Source organism: Dermacentor albipictus, chromosome 7, assembly GCF_038994185.2.
Source record: "Dermacentor albipictus isolate Rhodes 1998 colony chromosome 7, USDA_Dalb.pri_finalv2, whole genome shotgun sequence".
NCBI lineage: Eukaryota > Metazoa > Arthropoda > Arachnida > Ixodida > Ixodidae > Dermacentor > Dermacentor albipictus.
This window is the reverse complement of record NC_091827.1, coordinates 110,048,987-110,064,013: the sequence shown is the minus strand read 5'-3', so window position 1 is coordinate 110,064,013 and position 15,027 is coordinate 110,048,987. Positions and strand designations below refer to the sequence as shown.

At 44.0% G+C, this 15,027-nt stretch overlaps 1 protein-coding gene across 1 annotated transcript in view; it reads right to left on the bottom strand.

Moving 5' to 3' along the window:
* The window catches only part of LOC135903480 (ATP-binding cassette sub-family C member 3-like), a 108,332-nt gene that overhangs the window by 82,039 nt on the left and 11,266 nt on the right, over nucleotides 1-15,027 (bottom strand). Inside the window, exons 3-4 of the mRNA XM_070522069.1 lie at nucleotides 9,715-9,972; nucleotides 8,758-8,961 (exon numbers count right to left, since the gene is read on the bottom strand). Of these exons, the coding sequence (XP_070378170.1) occupies nucleotides 8,758-8,961; nucleotides 9,715-9,972 (462 nt within the window). The remainder of the gene's footprint in view (nucleotides 1-8,757; nucleotides 8,962-9,714; nucleotides 9,973-15,027) is intronic.

The window sequence follows — 15,027 nt, the reverse complement described above, 5'->3', positions numbered from 1 at the left end:
GTTTTTAGGCTTCCTCCGTTCCTGAGAGCATGTTCAATTCTGTCCATATTATACTTTCTTATGTCAGCTGTCTTACGCTTGTTTATAACCTTGGAAAATTCTGCCAGTTCTATTCTAGCTGTAGGGTTAGAGGCTTTCATACATTGGCGTTTCTTGATGAGATCTTTCGTCTCCTGCGATAGTTTACTGGTATCCTGCCTAATGGAGTTACCACCGACTTCCATTGCACACTCCTTAATGATGTCCACAAGATTGTCGTTCATTGCTTCAACACTAAGGTCCTCTTCCTGAGTTAAAGCCGAATACCTGTTCTGAAGCTTGATCTGGAATTCCTCTATTTTCCCTCTTACCGCTAACTCATTGATCGGCTTCTTATGTACGAGTTTCTTCCGTTCCCTTCTCAGGTCTAGGCTAATTCGAGTTGCTACCATCCTGTGGTCACTGCAGCGCACCTTGCCGAGCACGTCCACATCTTGTATGATGCCAGGGTTAGCGCAGCGTATGAAGTCTATTTCATTTATAGTCTCGCCGTTCGGGCCCCTCCACGTCCACTTCCGGCTATCCTGCTTGCGGAAGAAGGTATTCATTATCCTCATATTATTCTGTTCCGCAAACTGTACTAATAACTCCCCCCTGATATTCCTAGTGCCTATGCCATATTCCCCCACTGCCTTGTCTCCAGCCTGCTTTTTGCCTACCTTAGCATTAAAGTCACCCATTAGTATAGTGTATTTAGTTTTCACTCTACCCATCGCCGACTCCACGTCTTCATAGACGGTTTCGACTTCCTGGTCATTATGACTGGATGTAAGGGCGTAGACATGTACAATGTTCATTTTGTACCTCTTATTAAGTTTCACAACAAGACCTGCCACCCTCTCGTTAATGCTATAGAATTCCTGTATGTTACCAGCTATATTCTTATTAATCAGGAATCCGACGCCTAGTTCCCTTCTCGCTGCTAAGCCCCGGTAGCACAGGACGTGCCCGCTTTTTAGCACTGTATATGCCTCTTTTGGCCTCTTAACTTCACTGAGCCCTATTATATCCCATTTACTGCCCTCTAGTTCTTCCAATAGCACTGCTAGACTCGCCTCACTAAATAACGTTCTAGCGTTAAACGTTGCCAGGTTCAAATTCCAATGGCGGCCTGTCCGGAGCCAGTGATTCTTAGCACCCTCTGCAGCCTCACAGGTCTGACCGCCGCCGTGGTCAGTTGCTTCGCAGCTGCTGGGGACTGAGGGCCAGGGTTTGATTGTGTTGTTCATATAGGAGGTTGTGGCCAAGTACTGCACCAGGGTGGCCAATCTTGCTCTGGTGAGGGAAGTGCGTTAACGGTTCTGGTCACCGGGATCAGGCCACACTCCAGGCCTGTTTGTGCAATTTTAACAACACGCGGATTTTTTTTTATCCCGCGGAAAATTGCCGGCACCGGGATTCGAACCACGGACCTCTTGCACGCGAGGCGGGTGTTCTACCTCTACGCCACCGCTACACTCGCTGCACCGCTGCAATATATATATATATATATATATATATATATATATATATATATATATATATATATATATATATATATATATATATATATATATATATATATATATATATATATATATATATATATATATATATATATATATATATATATATATATATATATTGCACTTGCAGAAACTTTGTGTGCCCTCAAAGAATTGTTCACTGATGCGACGGCCTCATCTGCGAGTTTGCAAGATCTCTAGTAGGAGATTAATAATTTCACTACCTTAGTTATCTCGCACCCCTAAAAATCTGGTATCTGTCGGCGGTACGATTTTCCTTCGCATAACCGTCGCATAATTCGCTATCACTAATGTTGCTTCGCCTTTCCGGCGCAACTGTAGCCTCTCTCTCTGTCTCTCTCTCTCTTTTCGTTTTATATGAGTCCGAGGATAAGTTTTTCTGTGTATGAGCGCTGTTGATTCTCATTTAGAGTGAATCCTATATGGCCACATTTCGCTTACTGAGGGAACTTTGCTGTGTGTCTTTGCTATCATGCCCCAAAACCTAAAGAAAGAGAAGCGACGTTACTCGAAGAAACCTTTTTCTGTTTCCAGTACAGTGCAATAGCCGCCACTAATTGTTTCGTAACTGAGATTGAATTCGCTAATTGCAATTAATTATCAAACTCTAGACGTACTGTCCTTATTATCAAAGTGTCAGTGAGGCATTCGCAGGCAACTGCACACGTGATCTACCTCCGATGTTTTCAGCGGCGTACAGACTGCCTGCAATTTTTTTCCGACAGATAAAGAAACACCAGGAAATATAAAAAATACCATGTGACTGCGCTCATACACGCATGCTTTTTCAAATAGGCTGATTGGCAGCTACTGCATTGGTTGTTGCAAACCCGATGAGACCGCGCACCACCATGATAAATGTATGGAAACAGCACCAACAGCAGGTTTCACGTCTTTGGAGCTATTCCTTTCTTTCATTTCCACGTCACCTTTATTATCCGTCTGGCAAGACCAATTGATCCCATTGATAAGAAAAGCCCCTTGATAATGCAGCCGAAGTGCCAATCTGAACTGGCACGAAACGCAAAAAGCAATGGTATAGCCATAGAATGTTTCAAAATCCCGGCTCCGCTAGCACAGCGTCGAAACAATGCACGCGCAGCTATATTTCGAGCCAGAAACTTGCTTCGGACCAAAGCCAAATTAGAGCGACGGTTTTAACATTTGTGAGATGGTATACGTACTGCAAGAACATGTTCTTGCGAAAAAATAAAAGCGAAACGAACAGAACAGGAAGTGACCCACGCGGAGGGAAAAGGCAGAACCGATGTGTTCAAGAAAGTACATATATCGCTTCCAAATGAGCCGAATTGGCAATCGGGACGCCAGCAGAAAATAAAATGCAAAAACAAAAAGAATACCTGATTTCAATGGCACTTATCTATCAATTCGTAAGTGCCGTTGAAGACCAGCTGCGGCCTAAAGGACCGGCTCGAATGGGCCTCCTTCAGCAGATACGCTGTGTTAAGTCCGTTTTATCACAACTTCAATGCCTTTCTTAAAGGGACACTAAAGGTGGATATTAAGTCAACGTGTACTCTTGAAATACCATCCCAGGAACCTCGAAGCGTCCGCGTGCCTCTAGCGCCGTTCAAATCGCCCGCTCTCCGATTAAAAAGGGGTGATGTCATGGTCTCTTAGTGACGTTGCGCCGTCGGTGAGTAAAACAGCGCCCACAGACGGCGTTAGGGCTTTTCTGCGCAAAACGCAAACACGCGGCCAGAAACAGAGCCAAGACAGAGCCGACAGCAGAGCGAAAGCGGAACTATGTTGGCTAGCGGAAGGGGAAAGTGCGCGACGATAAGCTGGTTCTTTATTTTATGACGCCAACTTTGACGCCCGTTGCAATGTACGACCCGTGACCTGCTGCTGAGGGCTCGCGCTGCCGCCGTCGATGCGTACTACGACGACGGCAACTGTATGTCAAGGCTGTACATATTGGCAAAATTGTAGCTTTTCCTTCGTGAAAACCAAATGTCGCACTCACGGCCTCATCTTTGACCTACAGTTGTTCTTGCGCTTCGGAGAATGCAGGAAAGACCAACGGAACAGCGCTACGGGAAAGCATTTCTTTGAAAGGCAGTCCATACAACTTCAGTAAGTCGGATTTGAACTCGCAATCCTTTGGAAGAAAGTGCAGCGTGCACACTATGCGATTTTTCGGCTCTTTGCCAACACGCTATGGCAGAGGTATGGCACTTAACCACTTCGAATGGAGAGGTTCACTCGTTGGCACACAGTGATAAGTAATGTTGGATTCGCCGCTGCAACGGCTTTTGGTCAAGTTCCGCGGACCGTTCGCGCATCCCACACCACATGGATGTGGCATTCTCGCTGCTTGTTCCAAAGACAAGTTTCGCGAGCGAGCAGAACCAGCGCAGCACAACGCGATAACGATACAACTGAAACTCGAGCGAAAACGAAACCTTTCAACACCCATACTACAAAAGGGTAACGTCAAAATGTTATTTTTTTCTTAGAATCGAACACAAGTAGAGAAGTAGCATTTTCTTCCGTCTTATAACCTAATGAAATGATCTTTTTATTACGAGTAGTTGAGTACTAGTGTTATAAATTATGATGAGGAGTGCCTTCGTCATCGGGCTAGTACCGGAATGTCACTGGGGGGTCTCAAATTGTGTCATGCATTTACCTCAATTTCTCGGTTACTAAAGCTCTGTTCGCGGTTATATTGACGCCTTAGACGTTCTAGAACATTGATTTATCACTTTTACTTGACTTCATAGTAACCTTTAGTGTCCCTTTAAAGACGACGCTGAGATTCTACGGCAGACATCCGTTGTGCTTGCCTTGAGCTAAACTGGCGTCCGTCTCAATCATGTAAACACGATCTTTCACATAACGCCTCTGGTTAACCTCCCCACCTTTCTATGCATCCATTTACCTCTTTTTTTTTCTCATAACCCCAAAGAAAGAAACCGAGTGGAGAGAATTCAAGTGACCTAGCCTACCAATTTACAGGACCGCGCTCTCCAATCTATTGCGCATGAAAAGTCGCATGGAGCCAGTTTCGTGCTCGCCTTCTGCTGTGTGCCTCACCTTGCTGATACTACAGAAGTGGAAGACGTGACAGCCCGACTTCGCTAACAAACTCATCCCCCACTCCTTCAAGGATTTCGTCTGTGTAACGCTGTCCAGTCGGCGTGTGTTCGAAGTCAATGGGACCAATTGTATCGACTGTAAATTCCAAACCACACATTGAAGGACCACTGGCACTGGTGTCGATTGCGCTTTACTCAGTGTGCAATGTAGTCACTCCAATAGTGTGCATTATTGGACTTTCCCTGACCCTTTTTGCGAAAATTGGCTTCATCTGTGCACATGATGTTGCTTAAAAAGTCCAGTGACTCATCGGCTTTTATGAGGACCCAATTCGAGAAATCTAGACGATTCTGCAGGTCCCTTCCAAGCATTGGCGCTTGCTAAGGTGGTTTTCGCATTTCGCCCCCATCGAAATCGGGCTGCCATGACCGGCATTAGAATCCAAATCCTCGTCCTTAGGAGCCCAACACCATAGTCACTAAGCGACCATGGTGCGTACTTCCAAAGCATTGAAGTCAGGCTAACATTTTCAATAAAGACGTTCGAAAGCGCACTATAAAATGTCCAAATAAACAGTTTCTAATTTTCTAACTAATAGGTATTACGGTTTTTTCGCTTACTGCAGAAGCCCACGGAGCACAAAAACATACCACGTGACACGCCCACTTGCACGTCGTGATCGCAGTGCTCCCAACGTTCGGCGTACAAACGAACACAGCATTTAGCAGGCTGTACTGCACTTCAAAGACGACAGGGCAGTGACGGAGGTGCTGGCTGTGCAATTTACGCCAGCGACGTGCTTCCCTCGCGGTGGCAGATGACAGCGACAAGCAGAAGCGGCGGCAGCACAGCCGGGTAAATAGTATGTTCGTTTGTAGGCGGAACGTTTGATAGCGCTGCAATAAGGGCGCGCTAGCGTGCATGTCATGCGGTATCTTTTTTTGTGTGTTTCGCGGATATATGCAGTAAGCGGAGAAACACTCTTACTTAACAGAAAGTTAGAGCTTGTTTAATGGGACAGTTTGCAAACCGTTCTACAACTTTCTCATTGGAATTTTTCGCCTAACTTCATCGCTTCCAAAGCTGGTTAATCACTCTTGACAAATTATGCGCTTAAGCAGAATAAAAAAGATGGTTTGACTTACTCCATACAATAGTCAGCAACATGCATTTGGTTCCGTCGCCTTAGAGTGCATTGGTATATCTTTAAACTCTGGCTAGATTTAGTTGGGACACCGTGTGGGACACCCTGAGGAGGGGGGGTAGGCTCCAGCATCGGCTTAAGGAAAATAGAGTACCCTCCCCCCCCCCCCCCTTCCCTAACCAGGAAAACTCTCGAGGGCGCTCGGGCCCCGGAGCACCCACGTAGTCGACTCCTATGATATCTATATTTGCAAGGTTATATGGTCGATAGCGCAAACAACTATCACTACTTTGTATAGCTATCCACTTATTTGGTATCTCAATCAATGTGTCGTCTTTTGGGCGAAACTGCGACTTTTTTAAACATCGAGGCTTTCTCCGTGGCTTTCACGGCGAAAGAGAAATTTTATGCTCCCTACATTATGCTGGGATGCCCGGGGTGGTGTAAAATCATCACATTCATTAATACTGCATGTTAAGAAATGTACCTCTATTCTCATATTCCAGCTTTTGCAACCAGCTTTCTCAAGGAAGTATCGCAGATGAGATGGCACTCCGTACTACGAGCTGCGTGAAAGCGACGCAAGTGACCCACACTCTTATTATCGCATGAGCCTGCTGTAAGTACGAAAGTACAATTCTGTCGCCTCGTTTTAGTAAGCGTAGCCTCAAACTGAAGTTTCGTCGAAGATTTAGCGGCAGGGGTGTGAAGAAATCTCCCTTGCGGCATTGATCAGTTTATGTGTTTAATTGTCATTATCATGTTTTTCTTTGTTTAGTTTAACTATTATATTGCAGATGTTTTGGAACATATAGAAATTAGTAGTCGACGTGCAGTCTCTATCAAAATCCCTCGACAACGACCTGTAAAAAAATGCATCACCAGCATATGATTGCAGAAGAACGGTTAGCGCAGTGACACCGCCAGGATATCGGCAACCATCCGTGACGACATCGTGGGCACTATTTGTTTCTTACACATTACTGTTGTTAGAGCAGCTTTGGAACCCGGAAGCTTCTGTTGTTCATAGTGTTGAGTCAGTGTTGTGAGACCTCTCAAATATTCTCAGTTACTTCTCGATCTTGGTAAATTTATCGAAGCCTGCCGCCATTTTTCCGACCCGACTCTAGCGTTTAGCTCGTCCGCAGAATTTCCCATGCGCGTTCTCATGGCATAGGTGCGTTTGAAAATACCAAATAAAATTTTTGGTTTTATTACATTTCACTTCAGTGGAGTAATTATACTAACGAAGTAAAATTCGTTAGTAATAATCTCCGCGTAGGAATTTATGAGCTCGAACTTTCATTGTTCCTTCTAGTGCCGAATATTTGTTTTTGATGTAAACATTCACCATGTTCTGTTTGAGAGAAACGCATCAAAGAAAAAAGACGCGATCCTCGGCTTTCTAGTTGTTTTTCGTGCTCGGGTCATATCCGTAGAAGTGTGCTATTTAGGATCCTGAAATACTAAGAAATGTTTCACATAAAATATTAGCATCAGGTGCTTCGAGACCACTCAACACATTCGCCTTGAAGTACCAAAAATAACAATAACCTGACTAAGAAATTTGTGTATAGTTATGACAATAGCGTAATGAGCTTTATGTGCATGTAAATTCACGTAATTGAATCCGTGAGCCGCAACAAAGGACATTGAGGTATGTTGCAGGTAATTAGTGATAATTTTTCCTAAATACACCAGGAACTCTTGTCGATCGCATTGCAGTGCGAATAACAGCACCACTAGAGTTTGAGTATTATTTATATGATAGAATGGGAAAATGAAGCAATGAAGCCACAGAATATATTAGAAAGGATATGTCGATAGCAATCTCCATTATTGAAAATAGAGTGCTTGTCTTTATTTTAATACTTTAGAAACATAATAAACATGACCAATGTCAATAAACAATGGCTCTGAGTCTGAACTTACATGTACATTCCGCGCACTGGGGTAGTCGATGCTCGAAGCATATTGATGCTCGAAGATAATCTACGCATTGTGCAGGTAGCTGGTAATCCAGAGCTGTTTGGGTTTTCTGCATATTGTTTCCAGGTAGTCAGCCAACAAGTGCAGAGAGTGCGAGTATACGACATCCACTCCATCCATTCCATGCCCTATTATTCTTGTGCAAAAAGTGGCGCTATGTTTTCCGAACTGGGGTGCAGTTTTTACCGCAAAATATGCGGTGCTGTTGTGTCATTCGGTATTGCGGATGATGGTGATGTTACCTTTGCGGTTGTTCACAGACATGCAAACAGCATTTTATGCATAGCAGATGGCACAGCCTTATTGCATGGGGATAAAGTTATCATTATAATAAATAAGACGCGTCACCAAGTGCACAAGTCTTATGAAGAATATTTCTAAGCACACTAACTTCACCAACCATTTACAAATCATGGATGTACCATTGTTATTTCTTTACTTTGTCGCGATGCCATTAGTCAATGAAAGATAATAAAAAAAACATCTTTATGTGCTTTACTTCTGTGTGAAAAATGTTTTGAAAATGTAGCGTTGTGTTGCTGCATAATATATTTATATTTATTAAATCTGAAAATACGACGACACACTGAAAGGTGCACCAAGCCCAACATTACCAGTTTGGTTTTCGTTTAGTGGAGTGTGCAGTACATCCTAACTAAATTAGGTAACATTACTCAATTTATTGACGTTCATGCGTTATTTGTGACCAAAGAGGCTATCGGGAACATCTGCCAGAATGAAGTTAATGCACGAGCAGCCGATGAGCGCTATTGAATGGCGGCAGCTGATTCAGTGCAGACTAGCTCAGCTCCCCGCTTGGTGCCGTAAACAAGATCATTTGAATGTAGGCGTGCTTTTTGGATATGAGGGGGGGGGGGTGACTCGATTTGGTAGCTTGGCTGCGGCGAGCATAATTAGTGCCCTTAGTTCATTTCACAATAGCGGCAAACACAGAAGGCAGTTACGTAAAATAAAAATCGCGGCATGCGAGCTCACCACTGAACTGGTGGAGACGAAAAGAGAGTCCAAGAGCCCGTCCGTGAGATTGACGGCAAACATGTGTTTCATCTCCGGTCGCCTGAGCTGCGACAACGATTGGACGAACGTCTGCTCCCACGCGTAGAACTTCACCAGTCGTACGGAGGACAAAATATCGGTTATCTTCCTCAGTCGAGTGTCACGGCATTTTATTACACGTGCCTGAAAGCAGAAGAAAGGCTACAATGTACGATTTCAGAATCAAAGGGGATGATTGCTCTAGGTAGGATTGGTCGTCTTTCACTGTCAATGCAATAATAATATCGTTGCGCTATGTTCATATCCTAAGCATTCCGTATAAATTGAGGGCGGAATTCACAAAATGTTTCGCTAGTAAGTGCTGTTTGCTAATACCTACCAGGCTCTTCTAATTTGCCGGAAAGAGCGAGTGGCTGGAATCACCTATTACGAACAGACACGGATTATTTTAATGTAAATTGCTGCCTTCAGAACCTGCGGCTGTTCGCAAGCCTCGTGTAGGTTTTTACTTAGACGACTACCAACAGCTTTAAAGTTGGTTTGGTGTGTTTATCCGTCCCTTCTTTCTTTACGCCACCATCATCAGGCCATATCCTCATCCTCTGCTTTAATAAATACTGCAGGAATTCTTTATTGCTCAGTATTTTTTTCAACTCCAGCACAGATGCGCTAATCGTATGGAAATCCTATCAATCGTACACCGATGGTGCCTTAGCAACACTTCAAGTTGTTTTTTACTGCTCTGTACTTCCCCTCTCCTTACTACTGAATTCGCCAAGGTTCCAATATGTTGTCCCTGAACCCGATCACACTTTCTTTCGCCTCAATTTTAGCAATCCAGAGGAAAAAGCCGAGTTGTACAGTAACTACCGAAATCAACGGCCTCTCTTGTTGTGTTGCTACCGATGAGCCAGAAAAGAAAAAGCAAATTCGTACCCACATTTTTTGTTGCAGCTTCATCGCAGGAATGAACAACAGGAAAACGAAAAGTTGCCAAGCCACGCAGCAAAGAACAGGAATTGTGCCTGCACGGCGCCAGAGGGCGTAGAACATGAATGGTGTAAAGAGGAGGGCAAAGCCGACCCTTGCGACGACAGTGGCAGCCGTGGATATTATGACGCAGTCGACTCCCACGAGCGACACAAGGTACCCAGCCGAATTCCTTGACAGAGCGGTTGGACTCATGAGCATCATCTGTGAAGGAGAGAAACTCGCTGACAATGCGGAAGGGCAGGCGTGTCGGTTGATGTTGAGTACAGCAAACGCGTGCACAATAAAAATTTGCGAGGTATTCTACCAAAACAAACAATAGTCAATTTCTTGTGAGGTCAGTAAGATCGTAATTTTTTAATATACAGCCATTAGGCAGTTATCAGGCTATCTATTTTCCGTGAGCTACGACCGACTCATTTTTTATACAATTTTCAAGCTTTTTTATTATCAAGGACATGTAATACATCGCATATGACATGTAAATACAAAAGGTTTCAAAGTCAGAATACTGAGAGTGAAACCTCTTTAAAAACCATAAGACAGCAAAACTTCGCTAAAGGGCAGTAAACAGAGAAAACTGACTTATCGAAAATGTCCGTTTAAGCGAGAAACAAACCATATATACATAAACATAAGATAACCTATTATGAATATTAGGAAGTGTTTATGAGTTTAACAGGTATGAGCGCAAAGTCTTCTGAAATATTTCAAACGATCCCTTCTTCATTGCAAGAGGCAAGAAAGTCCCGAATGATACTGATGTGTAGTTTGCAGCAGACTTGACATGGTTAGTCCAGGGTTCAGGTAAGAGAAATTTATTTAATTTTGCAAAGCGGGTTCACGTTATATGAGGAAACTGATTAGTCTGTAGTAAAGAAATTGGAAGATTTACATTCACATACTTATATATGCGATTACCGAGTAAGCATCTGTTTAGTTTCTGAAGCGACAAGATGTCATGGGAGCTGAGCAAGGAAGACGAATAGGACATAAAATTGCTGGAAGTTGCTATTCTTATTGCTTGATTGTGGAGCTGCTGCATGGTTGGTTAATGAATAACGTACGTGTTTCCCCAAGATGAGATGCAACAGAAAACATTGCTGTGAAAAAAAGTGTAGTAAAGCGTCAACAGAATTTGAAAACGAAAGAAAAGATGGACTTTTAGTAAAACTTGAATGAAGTATGTTGCTTGTCGCGTAAGCAGAGAGGTACGTGAGGTAAACTTCAAATATTCATCCAGTTTGATCGCGTGAAACATTGCGCTAGAGGAAGCATGATTTCGAGTATCGCCCACGTAGAGAAAAGGATTGTTAGGAAGAATTCGGCTACTTTAAGAAAATAAAACGAAGTTAAACACTTTCGCATTTTTACTTATATATATTTAATTTATTCATCCTGAACAAGTGAACAAAATTTGTCAAGCTGGTTTTTAGTTTAAACAAGATTGAGTCGGCCTCTTTATTGGTGGTTATTATAGTTGTAACCTCCACATAAAACATACAGAAACAATATACAAAACTGCTTAAAATCATTGAAGTAAATCAGAAGTAAGAGCGCACCCGGTATTGGCCCCTGCGGCACGCCGGTGTTGATGGTTCGGGGGCTAGACTATGTAGCAGACACATACATCAGTTGCTCGCCAACATGCAAATATCTACAAATTAAACCTAATAGACGCAAGATACACCTAATAACTCTAGTTTCTGAAATAACATGTCGCATAATCGAACAGAAATCGTTTGAAAGGTCTATAAATACACTTCCAATGACATTAGCGGTGCCGGTGGCAGATTTAATTTTGTCTGTTGGTGATATTTGCGCTAATTTGGTTGAGTATGCTGGTCTCAAACCCCTCTGGATATCGGAAAGAATACAAAGCTTACCTAGATAGGTTCTTAAACGTTCTGCGAAATGTTTTTCTATGACTTTACTGCAAAAGTGAAACAATTGCGATGGGGTGGTAATTACATATTATTCGCCTGTCGCGTTTCTTAAAGGCGGGAATATTTGTTGCTTTTTTTGGTGATGTTGGGAAGAACCCAGTTTGAAATAAAATATGGGCGATGTGAGAGTAACGCACAGATTGACTACACTAGTGTTTTCATGTCGACATCATAAAAATCATAAAGTTGAGCGCCTCTATTCTTAATACTCATGATAACGGTGTAAGCTTTTTCAGATAAAGCCACGTGCAGAAAAGAAAAGAATGTAGTAATCGCGACCATGTGTAGTCGAAGGGCGCTGTCGACTGGGGTAAGTGAATGCCTAAAAAGTCATTGAAAGCCTTCGTCATAACCTCAGTTCACGTGCATAAACTGTGTTTGTGCGTTTTGTCTAGCATTGAGAAGAAAATACAGCGCAGTTAGAGCTGATGCTATGGTATCATCTGCTTACCCAAAAAGAGGACATTGGCTGAATGTTTATATTAAGAAAACAGAAAGTAGGAAACAAGGCGAAGGGAGGAAATCACAATGCTCTAGTTTAGGTTTGTACTCATTGAAGCTTGTCTTGTCCGACAGCATGATCTGTCATCCATCTCGCGTGCCATTAATTTTTCTAGAGCTGCATGCCTGGTACTCCCAGGTCACGAAAGCCATGTGTTTTATAACGGTGACAACACTCTTTAGAGAAAACAAGCAAGCGCAGTGTTTTCAATATATAAAGACTAAGTAGAGACAGATGATGATCATGGTTAAGACAAGAAGCACACGAGAGAGTGCAACTTTGTTTTACAGAGCACTGATCACAACGCAACTACCTTGCTTTCGCAGCTTAACTGGGCCCTCAATGGCAGTCACTACAGTGAGAGGATTGTAGGGGGTGTAAAACGACCGTATTTATCGCTCTACAGAGATATCATATCTTCAATTACCCTTGGCTTGCGCTAGCTGATTCCAACCTTGCGCTTGCATATTTGCCAGTTTCATCACCCCACCTAATTACCTACTGTCACCGACTTCAATTCCCTTCCTTGGCACCCATTCTGTAACTCTAAAGGTCCACTGGCTATCTGCCCTACGCATTATGTCTTGCGTCACACCACTTTCTTCTCCTAATGTCAATTACAACATCGGTTATCACCCTGCTCTTTGATCCTCAGCGCTTTCTTCTCTGTTAAGGTTACGCCCTGCATCTTTCATCCCATAGCTCTCGGCACAATTCTTAACTTTTTCTGAAGCTTCTTTGTTAACCTCCAAGTTTCTACGTGTGTGTTAGCACCGCTAGAATGCAATGATTGTAAATTTCTTTTCAATGACAGTGCTGCACTCCCAGTCAGAATTTGGTAATTCCTACCGTATGCAGGGATTCCGGTAGCACGGGGGAGCGGGAGGAAGGGTCTCCAGCCCCTTTGAAGTTCTCCTTTATGGGGCTCAGCTTCCCCCCTCCCCCCGCTCCGTCTGTCCGTTATCCCCGCTTCCCCCTTGCCTGTCATGACCCCGTATACTGCTTGTTTCCGTCATGACGAATAAACACAAAAATTGTCATAAAAAAATTCCTCCCCGTTTCTGTCGTGTTATCTGCCCCTTTTCTCGGGTGATACCGGAGGGTCAAATGGGCACAAGACGCTGTTTGGTCTACTTCGGAAATTGGCAAGAACGCCACATGCAAAGCTGTCCCATTTGAAGCACAAGTTTTCAGTAAGCAGCAACTGTCAGTTCCTTAAACATTTCGTCAAACAACTGCGTCGTGGCTGTCGAGAATACGTGCGACATAGTTACATGAGTAGCGCTAAACTGAGACGAGGCAAACAAGTAACGGGACGAGTATGTCGCAACCACTGCACCTCAGCCAACTCCAACAGTGTTTGCTTGAGTTTAATACTGCCATGCAAAATGTCTTAAGGCCTACATCTGACAAGCACCGCCAGCAAAGGGTGCAGAATAGCTAGAATAACTAGACGGCGCAGTATGCAAAACCAGACTACTGCGTCGATACGACTGTCCACCTCATCAAACATTCACCGCAACGAGCAACATTAATTACTATAAAGAAACGTGATGTATCACCTATGATCTTCCTTCTTTTCTTTATTCGCTTTCTTTCGGCATTGTGAACGCATACTACACATAAATGCGCACCTTGTGCCTGTACACGCCAACCGCGTAGCCAATATGTCAACAGTGTGAGCGGCGCAGTCGTCGCACTCTTAAAGGCCACGCGATTAGGATACGCCGGCAAAAAGTGTTTTGCGCAACATTGCTTCACCCGGCCACTTGCATTCAACCTTCCCGGTGTCACGCAACCGGACGTGTCGCTTTCGCACACTTCGCGTCAAGCTGTCTTTGCTGCGAGAAGAAAAAAAGAACGCGCAAAAGAATGAAGTTCTGAGGTGCTAATATTGCGTAAATGGTCATGACGACTACGAGCTTCTGTGTTCCTGTCTTCTTCAGTTAGTTTACTGGCAGCAATTCCCGTTTAAAATCGTCTAATGCTTTCTATCGAATAGTTTTTACCAGTCTGCGCTCCTCCACCTCAGTGCCGGAGGGGTCGTGGCGCACGCAAGTCGTATGTACGCCAGGATACCGGCTTCTCAACAGAAGACAAGCAGTTTCCTTCTGACAGCCCCAAAACGCTTACGCGCAAGAAATGAAAATACACAAGGTATGTCATATTACGTTGTCCACTTACTGATTGCTCGTGTGAATTTTATTACTTTTCTCGCTTCCGCATTTTTGCCTTAAAGGCATGTTCCTCTCCTGCGGCTCCGCCCCACGCAATGCAGCCATATTACGCAAGAAAATTGCTCTAGCAGTAAGGCTTCAGTGGGGAAAACTTTTTTTAACGCGACAGCGTTAAGGAGCTCGTGTGGCAGAAAAGCCGGTGTCGTCGGTGTCGGCATCGGCGTCGGTGGCGTTGGCCATGAGCGATAAATCCCAGCAGGCCCTTCATGAGTAAAAAATGGCTGTGGCTTAGGTAAGGTTAAGCCCAGGATGCGAAGCATACTAGCCTTTATTTTAGTTGTTGAACCACTGTTTAGCCTGGTGAACTGCTGTTGCTTGGCTATATTTGGTTCGGCTAGACGAAGAAACAACTAATGCATTACTGCTTCGCCTTCAAGAATGGAACGCGACAGCGTTCCCGTTGACCCGCCAAGGGGTGTAAGACAATGGGCTACAGGGCAGCGACTACGCGCCCCGCATTGGACGCGGTGAGCGTCGAGCAAAGCAACGTTCGGCGCGGCAACGAAATGTGCGCCTGAGCAAGAGACGCACGCCTTAGAAACAGCTCGTTTCTAAGGCAACACCGCATTCACTA